This window comes from Barbatula barbatula (assembly GCF_947034865.1).
Source record: "Barbatula barbatula genome assembly, chromosome: 12".
Classification (NCBI taxonomy): Eukaryota; Metazoa; Chordata; class Actinopteri; order Cypriniformes; family Nemacheilidae; genus Barbatula; species Barbatula barbatula.
Window position 1 is genome coordinate 5,935,540 of NC_136775.1, and position 18,140 is coordinate 5,953,679.

General features: G+C 39.8%; 1 protein-coding gene across 1 annotated transcript in view; it reads left to right on the forward strand.

Moving 5' to 3' along the window:
• The first annotated feature begins 1,438 nt into the window (after positions 1 to 1,438).
• Positions 1,439 to 18,140, forward strand: part of rspo2 (R-spondin 2) — a 43,204-nt gene continuing 26,502 nt past the window's right edge. The window contains exons 1-2 of the mRNA XM_079470286.1: positions 1,439 to 1,842; positions 2,055 to 2,408. Coding sequence (XP_079326412.1) covers positions 2,306 to 2,408 — 103 coding nt within the window. The 5' untranslated portion in view covers positions 1,439 to 1,842; positions 2,055 to 2,305. The remainder of the gene's footprint in view (positions 1,843 to 2,054; positions 2,409 to 18,140) is intronic.

The window sequence follows — 18,140 nt, forward strand, 5'->3', positions numbered from 1 at the left end:
ATTTCTTGAGTCTTGTTTTCCATGAAGTGCATCGGTCAATTTCATTTTCCTGTTTTATGCACTTTACAAGAGAGAGAGCATATTTTTAGAGTAGATTTTCTGTAATATGAGATATCACAATCTAGTTCAGTATAGAAGCTTTGAGTCGACTCTTTAGCTTTCAAGGAATCATGTCAGGTACTTTAGTTTTACATTTAGGTTCTGCATATAGCATGCACTTAAGTGTCTCAAGAGTTTCTGCACTAAATGGTTATCACCTAAACACAGTCTGTAGGAGCTCTTCAAGCTTTTGTCGTTTAACCATTTAAATGAAGGTGAATAGACGTTACATTTTCCTAGATAATCAACCTCTGTTGTCTTGTGCAAAGACAAATAGCCTTCAAACAATTAACATTCACTTTGGGGGAGTTTAACTTTGATCTTAACGTCGAAGGCCTTGCGAAAGAGTGTCATAGCTTAGAAAGTACAAATATTTTTCTTCAAGAAGAGTTAACGGTGTTCACGCTGCTGGTATCATGCTTGTTTTTAAAGGCAGGTGACTTTTCTTGTAAATTTCAAGTGATGGGTTGCACAGTACCTGTTTGCTGTAAATAACATGAAACAAGTAATGCACACCTCAGTTGACTTGACTTCTGTGTCTTGTTAAATCCTGAGAATAAATCAAAGACATCATAAGAGCATGAAAAAATCGATATATAAATAAGATTAAGTGCCACACCTAGTGGTCAGGGTGGGTAAAACATTTCTTCGAGCAATCAATGTCCATTTTGGCAAGAAGCAAATGCGAACCTCGTTTTATCTTAACGAAAATCTGCTCAAATCCGAAAAAGAGACGTTGTGTTATTTCCAGTTAATAAGATAATTATATTTTATAATTATTTTACTTTTTCAGTCAGTTCCAGAAATCCATTTCTTTAACATTTTATGTTAATTTCTTCACGTTCGCAGGGGCCACGTGAGAACATTTCTCATTTTTAAATATGTGTGAAAGTTGGCTACATGTAACCTTTTTTTTCTCCACTTCATTGCTGTCTGCACGTCAGTCAAAATATTTAGTGATATCACTTTAATAAATATACTTTACTGGCAAAATCCGCGTTACGATATATGAAGTGATCGTTCACAAAATTTAGAAAAAGCTGTTCCGACTGCACTTCGGTCACTTGATTTCGCTATTCAAAACTAAATAAGAAAATATTGCAAAATAAAGCAATAGGCTACTATACAGGTGGTATGGATGCAATAGCATGTAACTTATGGAAAGAAATTTGTGATATTACTTTAATAATACGATAATACGCGTTACGATATATGAAGTGATTTATAAAAAGATATGCGGTTCCAAAATACACAGCACTATTGGTTCAAGCCAATGCGCTAGGACCCTGGGGAAGCTTATATGCGGCGTATAGATACAGTTGGAGAAATTCCATTTGTCATCTTCGAAAACTTAAACAGGAGGGGGAACAGCTCTCTCACTGACCGAGGGGCTTCAGAATCTGCTCCGAAAAGCCCCACAAGATCTTTGCGTCTCCACGTGACAGGAGGGTCTATATAGCATCAGCACCAGTAGACTAATACTCCATCATCACGCGCGCACTGCAGCATATGCCACAGTTACACACACACAGATCCTCACGCACCTCAAGGGCTTATTCTAGAGGTTTTGCAGACTATTGCATCCATGTGTTTTCTCGCTCCGTCTGGGGAGACTTTCCGACTGTGATACGAAGGGACTTCTGAGAGACTAAACTTTTCCTGTGAGAGGGATGCTGGATGCTCCGAGTCCACTTTGGCACTCGGAAGGAACTTGATAAGTTTCTCTCATCTGGACTCGCGCAGGTATATTTCTTTCGCAACTACTTTGAGGGCATCCATCCTTCGGAGGTGTAGCTATTTTGTCTGTTTTACAATTATAAATTATATTAGCCCATTCAATTTTGCTTTGCTTCATTTGGACACCGAACTAAACTTAAGTTGTTTGAATGAAATAGTTTTGCTTGCAAACGTCAACGTACGTTTTTACTCGCTTTAGGTTTTTTCTCTCCCCACAGACGTTACCGAGATATTTTTAGTTCGAACAAGCGCTTTTCGCTCTCTACCTAAAATGACATTAACCGGTGGTGAGATATCGGGGTTTCTCTATCCGTCTAATGTGTGACACAACGGAGTCCGGACTCCTCAACTCCCCGCTCCTCTCTGGAAGAATACACGTATTAAAACCGCACATACGGACTTTGGAGGCTCGCGGCGAGACCCTTTGACGCTTTCTGACCTGAGACGGGACAAACGCACAGCCGGCCAGATGCACTTTCGACTGTTCTCCTTTGCGCTGATAGTGTTGAACTGTATGGACTACAGCCACTGTCAGACGCAGCAACCTCACCGCTGGAGAAGAAGCAAAAGAGGTAAGTTCCTGCATCATGCTTTTTACACTAGTAGCCTACTTTGTTTACTCCACATGTCAGGGACAGTCTCACCTGGAGTTACGTTATCATGACTAGAATTGACCATGACTTTGGTTTCTGTAAAAAAGCAACATTTATATGATGGGTTTATTTGATGAATTCGTATGACAGTGATGGCGAGCTGCAAGATTTGTACAGTAGCAACTATCAACTATGGCTTTTTGGCGGCAACTATTGTTACCATGGTAATGTTTGAGGGCGATGTTCGATGTCCTCCGCAAAGAAGTCTCGCTGGGTTTGAACCTAAACTTTCAGAAAACAATATTTTACTGCTAAGCCACCGCGCCGTGTGTAAACGTCTCGCAATTTCCAGACTTTTATCCTTTGCTGCTGACATGTTAAACGCGTTTAATATCACCGTGATCCTCAACACAATGATTTTTTTTAGCCAATGTATGAACGGACTGAAGATGTAAACTGACTGAATTAAAGCGCGCCAAGAATTGCAACGTGTTCTCTCAGGAATAGTAGTTTTGGAGCTACATTAAAATACGCGTTTTTGCGCCAGGTGATACTCGTTTACGGTGCCATGATGCGTAAAGGCACGGTTCAAAACCGCAAAAGCGCGTCACTTGTCTTTCGTTGACATCCTTTCAACTTTTTTGTCTACCGTTTTGTTTTCTTTGGAGACGCTATGACTCACACATCACTGACCCATTTTAACCTTAAATTATTCTAAAGAGCTTTGGAAGCATTGGAGCTTTGGAAACTGTTGGGCACCCAGTTGTAAAATTGACGGATGAATAATCATTTTAGTCGCATCATTTCATATAGCCTAGTAGATAATAGTGACGGTGACTATTTAAAACAAACTGTTCAATTTAAAGTGTCTCATGTGCTGTTGCGTTTCAGCTTATATTTGCTGGGAAAACGCGTGAGTGCCGTGTATGGACCATTTGTCTATCGGGCAGATCTGTGTGTGTGCGCAAGGCGTGCGTAAAACCATTTAAATGCGAAATTCACCCTGAACGCATTGACAGTGGGGCAGACCCTCTGGTGGCAATGTGATGAATAGTTGCGCTTTCCTTTCCCCTTTTCAAACGCGCTGACCCCCTCTTTCCCTAAGCCGCTTTTAATTGATCTCACAGACAGACGTTGATTAAGCTTCGAACAACTGGTGCGCGGATAACAATACACGCTTAAGAGCCGCAGGGATTTAACCCGTGGGTAAATATGAGGGACGATCGATGCATACGCGACACAGGGGTGCTGCAAACACTTCAAACCTATCCGCCCCTCCCCTAAGTCTCGAACCCTTTCACACCACCGGCCATTCACTGCATGGGACGGGACAGTAGTACAGCCTTCTCCATGGCCCCCCATCTGAACTTGATACAGAATAAATACACTTGCTGACACACGACCGTTATGCTCTCTTAAATCCACAGAGATGTAAATTGGGAGGCGTTCATAGATTTAATCACATGCATGGCATGCCAGGGAAAACCTCTGCTTCGGCTGAGAGCCCCATCCGCTGCCCATCTGCAAATAATCAGCCAGTCACTATAGAGAACTGGCACCCGGTTTTCTCCTCTTCTGTTTCTACAAGATTTACGATTTCAGATACTACGTAATATAATTTACTTCATGGGATCAAATTTGTTGGCAAAGTCAGGCTTGTTAAGCATTTTCAAGGGACCTGGAAAGTGCAGCGGGGAAAATAGCTGTATCTGCAGGTGTGAGAATCTTGCGAGAATCTAAATTATGAGGCTTATGTAATGCATGCCTCTGAAGCATTGGGCGTCATTTGCTTATACCTGCACATGCAGAAAGGTGCATGCATATTGTTTTCATCCACACAAAGAAGAAAGCAGGGCCAAGTCTGACGTTCGAAATACTATGGCTGACCGCCACGCTTTAGGTTTGCTTCCTTCCTATTTATCATGGTTATTAAAAGCAGCACGCCACCACACAAAGTTCTCAATTTGCAAAATGATCATCTTGTTTGACACATTTAACTGGTTTATTTGCAAAGAGTTGTTTGGCCAAATTATAAAAAATGTGCTCAGCTGCATAATTCTGTGTATTTTTATGTTTTTAGATCAAGCTTTTCATAGTCTCTATGCTATATGCATTTTCTTATTTGAATATAACAAAACAAGAAAGTAAGAAACATATTAAATTTGCACCTCCGTACTATTCACTATTCAGTACTTTGCAGAACGGGGAAATGATGGCAGCGAGTTTTGCTATGATATCATTACTTGGCCCAGGGGTAATACTTTTCATTTTTATTCTCTGGCTAATGATGCCACCTGCTGACTACATAAAAATTGTGGGCTCGTGTACCAGCGCAGGCCAGAGAGGAGATCCGCGTACAGGCCTTGTGAGTTTGCCAAGAGGTGTGTTAACCTTTTCCCCTCAAAGGTACTGTTTTTAATTTGCTAAGATAGTTAACCTATGTTATAGTATGTATGTTACACATTTATATTAAAATTACATCCCTGCTCCTTGTACAAGCTTGACACTTTTCTTTAAGTAGTTGCACTATATGTGCAACACAGTATTACAGTATTAAAGAAGCTCTGATGAACGGTCCGATTATGTTCACAGTAATGGAACTAATAGAGATCTCTTTCCAGAGAAACATGGAGCCAGTAGTCCATGGGAAAGTGGAGGAGAGGAAAGGATTAGGTCCATCTCTGCACTCAGGAGCTACAGGGCAAAGACCCTGATGGGATTAGAGGGAAAGCACCTGTGTTTTATCACTAAACCATTGCGTTGTTAAATCTTTAATCTGCTGTCAGCACACAGAGATCTGCTCCGGTGTTGTGCTTTGCTTTATGCCTCTGAAATTGTTTTATGAAGATAAATATTTTATGAAGAAGGAAAGCGTGAGGAGCCAGCGGAGAGAAATTAGAAAGTGGAACACGATCGGTTGACATGGCAGGAGTTAATGCGTAACAATATCGTTGTGGGCGCCCAATGATGTGTGTAAATTAGAGAATGACTAACGGCGACGGGTAACACTATCAGGCCAGCTGATAAAAAATGGAGAAGTACAGGATGTGCAAGAGCTCTTTGTCTTAAAATAATCAAGTTGTTAAAGCCAAAGCGTTTCATTTCTGTGCCAAATGGCAACAGGTTTCCCAAGCATTCCCCTTAAACTCCATTGTTTGAAAAGCAATACAGCCCAAGACGGACCCCTTTGGTTGACTCTGTGTTTACTGAGCTGGCTTGACGCTCAACAAGAGATGTTTTGAAAGCGCCATAGTTTTTATGCTTTTCACAAAAATAAACCTACAAACTTACTGTAGACACTGCATATTAAGCTTGGATGGAGAAATATGTGCTTTAACAGACAAAAATCCATCTGGACTGCAAGACACGGTACATAGAGAGAGAACAGAGAGAGCTGTTGAGTTTAGAGCGATGTTTTCTAGAAGTTTACCCAAGGTCTCAGGTTTATGGGTGTAAGTGTTAATGTTGGCCCTTGCTAGGCTCATGCACTTAATGTTTTGATGAAGTGCCTGACAGGAAGGCTAAATGCTCCAGGGCCCTTTTATTTAAACCAAGAAAGAGCTAAAAACATGCCGCACTTCCCCAAGATAAAAGTGAAAACTGCTACAGATGGCGTGACTTTTGAATTGGCCTTTTCTTATGGTGCCTTTCTAATCAATAATGGAAGCGATGCTCATTTCATCAAGAAAAGCACTGTGTCCCGCTATAAGCTGTCTCATCCAATTCATTACTGTTACTTTGATTTTTTGTATTCCAGTGGCTTCGGATTTGTTGGGCAGCGGTTGCCAACTGTTGACTGTCAAGTACTTGTTGCGTTCCTCCATTGCTTTGCAGTCCGTGGCACAATCTTTGAACAGTGAGTGTGCGTGAGAATGTCATTAGTGTTAGAACATGTAGAAGAGCTTGAACTCGGGGTGCTGGAGAAATGGGGGGTGGTAGCATATTTGAAGAGATCAGTTGGAGATAGTTTAATGAGAGGTGCATCACCTGATAAGGATTAAATCTCTTGCTGTCCTGCGTTAACAAATATCAGACTGGACAGATCTCTCTCTCTCTCTCTCTCTCTCTCTCTCTCTCTCTCATCACCTTCAAGTCTAATTTTATTTTCAGGCAAAAGTTAGGGGTCCTGTCTACTTGCTTCATTTACACATGGAGTGAGTGACTAATTCGGCGACAATTAAGATACACATTAGGTGTGTGAGTGTGTTGCATTGCATCCAATGTGTGCTCTACAATATATCCCAAACAAAGTTTTGCACATGCTTTACATAAAACCGCTCTGATTCTTTAAATTGCCCATCTGTTCGACCCAGTTCATCACTGCTCTGCCACTCTGCTGCTTCACAAAACCAAGGCAGTTGAGTGACCTCAGGATTGGCTGAATTCCTCTGGTTTCACATAGTCCTCTGCAGACTGCATCTGTTTTGCTTTGTTTTCCTTTGCCACAAAAGGCAGAGTCCATAGTCCCCCCTGACCAATAAAGTCAGTTAGCCCTTATTCATTTTAACTCTACACTTTTGCTATTAGGACGAATGTTTTTCTCTTGTCACTGAGATAACACGTTTATTGAGGAGCACTTTTTCTAACACGTTCCGCACTTTCATTTCTTGTAGTCAGAGTAATAACCATTATGCATTATGTTTTTACGTATGCAGCGTACACAAGGGTATCATAGCCACCAATCTCAATCAATGTCATCGGAGGATTCTCGTGCTGGCAAAACTAAACGCCAACCAGATTGTTTGCTCTCAGGTTGTATTTTACCACATTGTAAAAGTTCATTTTCAGAAACGAGAAATAAAATTGACTTGCTGTATGAGTCTTATAATATGCTTTGTATTTCCCAATGGTGGTTGAAACCGTACTGCAGACAAAAGGTTCAGTATGGTGTTCAGATGGCAAGGGGATTTTTTTAACCTTTAACCTCTGTTATTTCCTCAACAGTCAGCGCTCTTAAGTAATTATGCCATAGTGCTTTTCTTATAAAGACATTTAAAATCTTAAGCCAGATGGGTTTGATTCTCTTGGGTTAATTAAGCAATACAATGTTGACTATAGGACCTGTTTCCAAGAGGTGAGGATAAATCAATGATGCAGAATAATTGTTTAAAAATGCAAGATTGTTCTGAACATTTCTGGGACATTTTCTTGGATTTAGTCCGTGCTGTTTTTTAAAATGTTGGTTTATTTACATGTGGTCAGATGGATGTCTATGCTTCACTGCTGTATATTTTCTCACTATTTTTTCAGAATGGTGCATACGTTAGCAATTTTTAAGCATGATGTATTAAGTTTAAAGGAGTTACCCAACCAACGTGCATCTCAAGGTCGTAGTTTCGCTATGCTAGATATCAAGCAACCGAATATGAATCAACTGTGCTGGTCTTCTGTGTCATACGCTTCTATGTCAACCCCCCTACCCCTCCCGCTCTTCACTAGCTATATGAGAAAGGACCAGAGAGCACCGACAGGCTAATGGAGTGTCAGTTGAGTGTGCTGGACATTTTGAAGAATTTAATTGGTGGTTCAAAGTGCTTTGGAAGGGTTAGAGAAATCAAATTGCCTGGAGGAGGTTCTCTGTGTTCCCTGCCCTTGCCAGCTTCTATTTGATCCTACATTTATGTTTGCTGTTTTCAAAAGCGTCCACCTCTGAGCGAGCCACCCTCCTACCTAGACCGAATCGATCCACGAGGTCTTGTAACTTGAGCTCCTGGGGTCTCCAGGGGTGGAGGGAAATCGATTCACCTGTGTATCGCGATTACTTCTCAAATGATTTTAGATCGATCCGTAAAAGTTCAGAATCAGGTTTTAGGGTAATAATTCAATTTTCTAAATCAAATACAGGACAATTAATAATGACAAAGTTTAATAGAGCACTTTATGAATATAATATACTCGCCTATTCTAGTTCTTTTGGTGTTCAGAGCAAACATTTTACATACATCTATTTAGGTAACATTCATTTACATCAATATTTACTGTATAATAATTGTATTAAATTAAATGAAAACTACTCAACAGTTATTGATCTTTATCTGCCGCTAAAACCGTCAACAGACGGCGGAAGAAATGCAATTTTATTGTGTAAATCCCAAAAATGAACTTGAAGTCATCCGTACAATCTTTGTGGTTTATTTTCATGGTTATTTGATTTACAGTGTAAATTTTATTTTGTTTAGCTTTTAAAACAAGACTGACAAGGGTTTTTGACATTTCTCTGTGAACGTAGTTATTATATTGCAAAATAATTCACACCTATTCTGTTGTCCAAAATTGATATGCATCCAAAATTAAAACCAAATCATGAGGTGCATCTAGAGCCCTGTCTCTGATATACATTAACATCTGTGCTTACACAAATTGCTGGAATAACAACACGGGGAAGCATTGGGTTGCCATTTCCTCTCCCTGTCTCTCTAACACCCGACAGATGGACAGGCTCCTCGGTTCTCTTGTGCTTGATAGGACCTCTAATTACGCATCCATGCCACATCAAACTAACCCTCCACACGCCTTGCATCCAGCACAGTGGGGAAGTGAGCCGGTCGGAGGCAATAAAGCTTCATTTTTTGCTTGTAATTTGTCCACCTGATTGAGGTGAAGTGCGTCTTGTCCGTTTTGTCGTGTCATTAGGTCTGGGTCGAGGGCGTGTGGACCTTCTAACAGCTTGGAGAGGAGGGCGACCCACCCTGGTTGTGACTGCCGGTGGAAGCAGAAGCCCTGGTGTGGTTTTAATCAAGCCCAGGCATGGTAGTCATTATAGTGCCCTGGTGCTGAGCTCATTGTCTTGCTTTGTCTCTTCCCTCCGTTCTCTGTTTCTCTCTGTGATGATTCAATATGCATTTTAGATGTGAAGGGGTCACCAACGGCGTATACGCATTCAGATGAGTGTCAGCTCTGCTGGTACAGTATGTTTGTGTGTGAATGATGAGAGTATTCATTAGTGTATTCCAAGTCACCAATCATGCACAGTTTTCACTTATTGCAATAACAACACAAAAGTTCAAGACATTCTGTTCCTTATTATATTAAAAGAGGAGTGCTCTTTGTAAAGGCAAAGGGTCATTATTCAGAAGATCTGTTTCAACGTTGTGAATTTGTTACGGCTAGAAGTTTAAAACGCTAAATTAACTTCATTATCATGCCTTGACTAACATGGTTAGTAAGTTCTCTCTCACAGACTAAAGGACTCATGTTCCCCCAAAGAAAATTGTCTTTTTATTAAAAGGAATAATGTAGTGTCTGGCGATCATTACTGCTAAGTGAACCCATGGTGAAAGGGACTCCAAATTCAAGAGAAACTAATACAATGGGTAACATTGAGACAAAAGTGACACGTTGACCAATCAAAATCAAAGAGCCACATAATGGTCATTATCATAAAATAAACCCTGGAATTAGGAATAGTTTGCCTTCAAAATTAAGTTCTGTCATTATTTACTCAACGTGTGGTTATTTTGAATGCAGCAGAACTTTCCGCAAAACACAAAAGATATTTAAAAATTTGTTGGTAATAAAAAACTTTTGGTCCCTATTGACTTCAATTGTAAGGACACAAAACCAGTCGAAAGTCAATTGGACCAACAGTTTTCTCTTATCAACATTTTTCTAAATATCTTTTTTTGTGTTCTGCAGGAGAAAGAAAATAGTACAGGTTGAAACAACAAGAGAATTATACGTATATGTGACCCTGGACCACAAAACTGTCTAATAGCACGGGAACATTCCTAGTAATATCCCAAAATCATTAGGATATTAAGTAAAGATCATGGTTCCAAGATAATTTGTAAATGTTCTACCGTAAATATATAAAGACTATTTTTGTCGGTGGCTGGCCTGCTACAGTGCCTATGAATAACAACTTTAAAGGCAATTTATTCAATATCTAGTTTTTTTGCACCCTCACATTCCAGATTTATAAATAGTTGTGTCTCTGCCAAATCTTGTCCTATCCAAACAAACCTACATCAATACAAAACGTATTTATTCAACTTTTAGGTGATATAAAAATCTAAATTTCAGAAAATTGACCCTTAAGGCTGGCTTTGTTGTCCAGGGTAACAAATATTTGATACTGAAATACACTGACCAGTCAGAATTAAGTATTTAAGAAAAGTGTAGGCCCTACTCATGACATCTTGGTTTAGTATGCAATAGTACGCAACTCTTGGTCATGTACACTGTAGTATTGTAGTCTGGACTTGTGCCACCCAATTAGGAAACCGAACCGAGTAGAAAAGCCATGTTACACATAATTTGTGGAAATTCACAAGCTTGAGTTATAATTTTAATTTGCACAAAGCCTTGAAATGCATTCCTCAGACTCTTAGGTTTCATAACATGTTTTGTCTCAGAGTATTTCAATTGCGGTGTGTTTATATATTGTACTACTTTAGTATGGCTCTATTTTTGGTCCCTGCATTTTTCTGTTGGTCTTTGTTACAAACCAGCTGGCCTTAGAGGTAGATAAATGTTTGCTCGGCCTGCACAAGAGGAAACGGTAGAAAGTTTTAGGTTCTGGGGGACATCCATCTATTTTACATTTTTACTTTTTCCCTCCCTCTCTCTCAGTTATCCACTTGTATTACATCTTGGCTGACTTCAACTGTATATTATTTTATTTGAACCAAAGCCAGACCTCAGAAGCACACTGTCTTCTCGTATAAACATCTGTCACAGTGAGAGGAAGGTATATTGAATGTAACAGCGGGCAGAGGTCATGAGTAGTGTGTATGATCACCATTAAATGGCTTTGGGGATGTACACTTGCAGTCTGTGATAAACATGCGCATGTTTGGCTTCTTAAGTCTACAGGAGAAAAAGAAAGTCTCACTAACATGTTTATGGGAGTTTTGGGGACATGCATAGAAGTTGTTTTTGTCAGCAGACAGCTCTGTTTTGGTAAGAGGAAGAAGAGAATGATTATTACAAAGCTCTATTAGTGTAAGCCCTGCCCTAGGGAGCAGATGATATGAGCAACTATTACATAAAAACCCCAGCCCTGGTGTTAATTTGTATCTGGAAGTGCTCTTGCATGTCCTCACTTGCCAGATTTTCACAAGGATCTGACAGGTTTGTAACAATACACGCACATTAAATACGTCGTGCCACCCACGTGTGGAGGAAAACCACAACAGTGGAATTTTCTTCTTTTTCGTTCAACCTTACGCTGATGGCACGGTTCTGTGGTATCCTGTTGAAGGCTGTTTCTTAATTAGCTCTGTAAGTTTGGCAAAGTTTTTGTCGGTCTCGTATAACTGCAGAGGTTATTTGTGGAGGTTTCAGTCTTGGGCATCAAGCTTTGAAGTCTCCCCCTCAGTGGTTGGGACCATATGAGGTCCTCAGTATGCAACCCCTGTGGTGCTCTCCACTTTTGACCCTATGGATCACTTCTGATCTAGCCTGGTAGGGAAGGGTTTATCCAAGGAGGTGGACTAGAGGTCTTGTTAAAGGGTTAATGAGGTAATACTTTCATGTTCCCCAGGATAGTGTAGAGTGCATGCGTGACTGCATACAAACTGCATTGCTCCTCCAAGTGGGGAACCCACCGCTCACTTCTTAAGAACAGCATGTGTGACTGAACGCAGCATTCAGAGCCCATCGTGCCACAGGTGTGAAAATGAGGTGTGAGGTTTATGTGTGATAAATTACCAACAGGTGTGCTAATTTTAGCTGTTCCACCTCCCACCACCTCTTGAATTTCTGAGCTTTCCATTGTTCCTCCTAGATAGCGCTGAGATCAGACAAGGAGCAAATGGACACTTTTGCATTAATCCCTAGTTTTAGATTTATCTTTGAGAAAAACACTTAAATTATTTTACAGGTTTACTCTAGAATTTTTACATTTTCAATTGTCTAACACACACTGTCTACACCAGACAGTGTTACATCACATCGCGTTGCATCCAATGCTTACACATTTTTTTATTATAATAGGTCTTATTATGCTTTGATGCATTGCATCGTGTCTAGTGTAGATAGGGTGTCACAGATGCTCAAATCTGGTGCTCAGATTTGCTAAAACATTACATGTAAACTACTTGTCTATCTTTCTCAACTAGGAGTTATGCTCTCCACATTCATTATGGCATTATACACATACTGTGTGTAAAGAATTTCCTCTTTTTTGAGCAGAATTTTTTAATTTTACGAGAAAGTTTATGCCCATATGAAACATAACTGAGCCATGAAAGAGAAATAAAATGTTCCTCTGGATTTTCTCCCCGCACCCCTCTGTCTCTAAAGACTTGTGAAAAGAATTCACAGAGTGGAAAAAGTCAAGAACTTCCAAGTTCCATCCTAAAAAAGTAAGCTGTGTAGAAACATAAAACATATATTCTTACACAAAGCCCATCATGACACACTGGTTTTGTACTTTATGGCACATGCACCATCTTGTTCTCTATGGTCTGCACATTAAACCCTTTTCTTGTGTTAACGACATTCATAGTGGAACAAGTGCTACTTGACCTCTTCAAAATACTTTTCATTGCTTTAATAATATGTGGACCGTTTTGAAATGCTTATAGGGTACACTTACAGCATGAAAGTTATTTATATTATTAAAGCTATTATACCATCAGTGAAATAAACAGGTAAAAGGGGAAATATACCTCAGGCTTAAGCCCTCCCTTACACCACCCCAAACCCTAATATCAGACGTGGAAAGGCACATTTAGCTAAAATGCCCACAATTTTGAAGTGGCAAAGCAATGATAAAGGCCCGCCCATCCCCACCCCTAAACCTAACATCACAGGGGCAGTCAAGCCATAATAAAATGTACAATTTGTTCAAATGCGCTGGGCATACGCACATAAATGTAAATAGTTGGGCATACATAAGTTGGTTGTTGATGACAGTTGGTTACTAGTCACAGACCGACAAGTATAAAATGAACATGATGGCGAAGAAAAGCATAGCTTACTAAGCCTACAGAGTTTTTATTAGTCACTGTCTAATTTAAGTGTGTGACTATAAGTTAGTGGCCTTTGATTATGACCTAATCAGCTCATATGCACATATTATCTATAAAGATTGAAAGGCCATGCCAAGGTATTAGCATACACGTCAGCAGGTTAGCCCCCCGGCTCATCTAATCCCACTGCAAGCAAACATTGACACCACCACCAGCTGCCCAAGCTTAGAGGATATGTTTATTTAACAAGCTCACCAATTGAATCGCAAAGATTCCATCTCTGTCGATGCTTGCCATGTCTTGCGGGCCTGTATCACAGGAACACACTTGCTAAGCTAATAAGCATTGCAGCAAAACAAATGTGTTTGCTCAGACACATGGTGTAGAATCTTTATAAGTAATGGGACTGCCCTAAATTGTAAACATATGCATACAGTACAATCTGTTAAAGTAAACTGAAGCGTTGAAGGGGGAAAAACCTGTATCCCCAAATCGTGACTATTTCCAGCTGTCAAGTGGTCAGAGGTGAGGTCCAGCATATTTTCTGCTACATTAAATTGGATAAGAAATGCGCCTTTGGAGAAAAAGGTACCCCTGCCATCCCACGGCACTACGGCTCTGGTTTATTAATCTTTAGCAAGGTGTGACTTCCATATCCATGAAGAGTGAAGTCGAAATGTGCCACATGTGGGCGGTTTGATGGAGTTTTCCATGTACTGTCTTTAACCACGCGGAACGATGTGGAGCTCTCATGGGGCTGGCACACTTTTAGTGGGTGCTCTGAAAGTTTTACTGCATGGAGTTGACTCCCAGTTTGTTTTCCCAGATTCCTGAAAGTGATTTGTGAACGTAGGCAAGTTTGTCCAAAATTATTTTATGCCTAGGGAAAATCCTACAAGTGTATATAGCACTCTATCCTGCATACATATTCTAAATTAAGCTAAATATGCTGTACTTTTAATAATCCTTTACAATATGGCATGACTCTCTAAATTAGGAAGTCTGGGTCTGTGCCAAAAATGTATGCAAAACATCTTTGATATAGTGGCATTTGCCCTCATAAAAGTAGAGGCTGTGTGTACTTGGTTGTATTCGTCAGTTATCACAAATAAGACAAACATTATAGGCTTCATTGTTGTGGACAGCATGCATCGTGTCTAGAACTCCTTTTTGTTTGCATTTTTAACTTTATATGGCTTTGAATTTGGATTTATCTTATGATATCATGATTTTGTAAAAATAGGAATGATGTCACCAAGTGATGTCATAGGTATTTGTGTGTGTGTGTGTGTGTGTGTTTATGTCAGGGTTTTTTCTCTACTCAGATCTGGTGGCCCAGGGCAATGCACGTCACGGTTGTTTGTGAGTCTTTAAATGTACCTTGGACGGTCTTTTCGGTTGGATCTCACTCACTCAATAATTACTGTTGATCAGGATTCAAAACAAATCCAGCCAAAACTGAATGAGGCAACCCTTTCCAAACATGCCGTCATATCTTGCATTATGAGTTTGCGATTCGCATGAATGAAAAAACAAGAAGTTACGTTTACCTGAATGAACCACAGTCTCCCCGCAGATGTTGGACGGAGTAAAGCTAGCATGGAATATTGCTGGACTGAAATTTAACTGAATGTAATTTCACAAACGTCTGCAGAATGTTTGCATATACTCCGGTGATCAACAAGTTTACTGTTTACACTGAATGAAATTGGGTTGCATCAGGACACCTTCACACTCACAATGGAACACGTGTCTGAGAAATGCAAGGCTAAAAACAGCCCATAAATGACGTCAATGATGCATCACCAGACAGAATGCTTTTTTAGTTGTTCTTGTTCAAGTTATAAAATATTTCAGATCTCCACAGTTTCCACATCTGCCCTCGTCTTCCACATCATCTGCATCTGAGGTTCTTGAGAGGTGACATCTAGAGGAATATGCTGACTATAGATGAGGGGAAAGTAAATTCCACCTTTGCCCCAGAAGTTATAAATTCCAAAACTGGAAAGATTGAAAAAATTATGGAAAGGTATGAAAACAACCTAAGAACATATTAACATCTTCAAAAGAGAAATAATTCTCTGTTTTGCTTTTCAAACCAATTTAGATATTTACCTCTAATCCATTAGTATCCACACTTTGTTTTCCCCCAAGTGGCTTTATTCTTGGCTGGTGGAAATGGAAGCTACAGAGACCTATGACCGACTCTCTTGTCACGCTCTAGACGATTTGCAGAAACTCTCTTCCCTTCTGGTCAGCCCTGCAGTGATTTAAAAAATGACAGGGTCTTTGTAAATGCCATTGTTTAGGTTGTAAATGGATCGTTTAATGCATGATGAAAGAAAGGACTTGCATATTTTGGTTTTGTGAAACATTTGTCCCGCGTTCTCGGTGTAAACGGTTTGACTTTGTTATGGGAAAGAAGAGTTCAAAGAGAGTCGCACAGGTTGTCCTAAGTCAGGAGGGCTGTAGGAAGAGTTTTAAAAGTTGGACAGCGGACAAATTAAATGGCATTTGCAATGTATTTAAAATCTGTAATGTGGAAATGATTCGAATGAAGAGTTGGAAATCTATACCAGAATGGAGCCAGGTGTGTTCTTTGGAATTATGTGCACCAATTGTGAACAATTAGGAATTTGAATGAAAAAGTAAACAGTGTTTTGATTTTGTGTTGACTTTAAAGAAGGGATTTTTGTCAAGTTTAAGTGGAGGGAAAAGAAGAAATGCCTTCTGCAGTTTCCTTTGTAAAAGTTGACAAGAAATAACTTTTCTTTAGTTCCGCCACACATGCTTGCCATCGTAAGTTACTCTCCAGCAGGTTAACATGACAGACTTATGGTAAAGTTTAAAGCTCACACTGGTATGAGTCTTGGAACAAAAAACACGCTTAGCAGCCAAATAAGGTTGTAATTTATGTAGAACTGGAAATTCTGCCAAACCGATACACTTGGATAATTAGCATTCTTGAGTGACTTAAAAACATAGCCAGATATGTTGTTTGAAAAGCCAGAGATGCATGCACGTATGAAAGCCTGTCAGTTATTTCAGTTTTTCTTGGACAGACTTTTATTATTTAGACACGGGCAAATTTCTGAATGAATAAGATGCACGTTTTAAGTGTAAACAGAGTAAAATGCAGAATGTGAATTAGGTTTCATTGAGGCACATTTCTCATTCGAGTCACGGTGTCTGTTTAATGTTGAAGGCCCAATTTGACAGAGGTATTGAAAAGCCATCATAATTCTGGTTAAGAGCTTGAATTTGATCCCCACGATGAACTGACCAAAATACGACTCGGAATGGAAGTCTCCATTCATAGCTCCAGGTATAAATCAGCTGGCGGTGAAAAGCTTTCCGTAAAATGTGGACGCGTTGGGCCCACTAGAGTGGCTCTTGGACACCTCTGCACTAGACACACCAAATCCCAGCCTTCTTTTTGACATGCCTGTGGTCATGGCTGGGAAAGCCGTCCTCAGACATGCTGCTGTTCCAAAAATCTCAAATGAGGCAAATCTGTCCAGCCGTCAGCTGTGCTGTCTCCCTTCCTCTTTCCATATATAATTATAAGTCCAGTGGGACTGGGGTCCCGTCAGTGTGCTGTGAATGTCATGTCAAGAAGTCGCACATGTGCAAAGTGTCCCTGTTTAAAATGTATTTTATCAAAATAAAAATGTTAGTGATGAATTGTGTCTTTATTTATAGCTTCGGTTATATAATGTAACATGAAATATTAGACAATAACTGTTTTACATAGTTAAGACCACATACACCATAAGGCACTGCATCGATTACCCTTTAAACTATATTTCGGTCAATAATTCTTTGGTGTTCTACCAGTGGGTTGAATCTTGCACGGCACTCTTTGGTAATTTTCGTGCTCATGTTGACGGCAGCAGTTAAGAAATAATTTAGCACCGTTTTGCTAAAAAGCTCTGACTGTAGGATAAAAAAGAATATGATTAAGAAAGATGGGAAACAGTTGGCGATATTGCCATACCACCATCAATTAGGGAAATTTAGTAGGGAGAATGCTCTTATAGTTTAAAGCTTTTTGAAGTTCCAACCTCACGCCAGTCCTGGTTTCCGCCGTTCTCTGCACTAAGATCGCAATCAGGCCTGAAGTGTGTGGGCTGAGCAGAGGAGATTTTTACCAATTTACGGTGAATGTCAGGTTTCTATAAACATGTTCAAACTGTATACCATATGTCTATATGCATGTGGTTGGGGAAAAATTTGTCCAGATCATTTCCTTGTGAATACTGAGATCACGGAACATGAAACGTAATACACAAACATATAATCTTTTTTTAACAATACAAACGGCCAATTGATAGACCTTTGTCAAAACGGAGACATTATGTCTTTATCATCCGGATACTTACGGAAATTTTATTTACTTTGAAATCAAAGGTAAAACATTAGTTTTGTTTTTATCAGTTATGCATTATCTAAAATTTGACAGCGCTGAGCTTTTCAAAGGGATAGGAGACAGGAAAGGAGATAGATGGACAAGGTTTTGTTCGCGCAGACTACAACAATCAATCATTGCTCCATCTTTTTTATTTATAACGTGAAAGAGCAACATTTTCATAAAACATGCCAATGGCTATTACTCAATATTTCTTTCAGACTGAAAAAATATAAGGAAGTGGTCGGGGGAAAAGGTCACGGAAATTCCAGTGCATCTCTTGTCTTCCACAATATCTGTTATTATATTTTTATAAAGAATGGTGGTGGGTCGCCCAGTTACGTCTGTTACCTTATCTCCATTTGTGATATTTAAAACTTTGCTCTA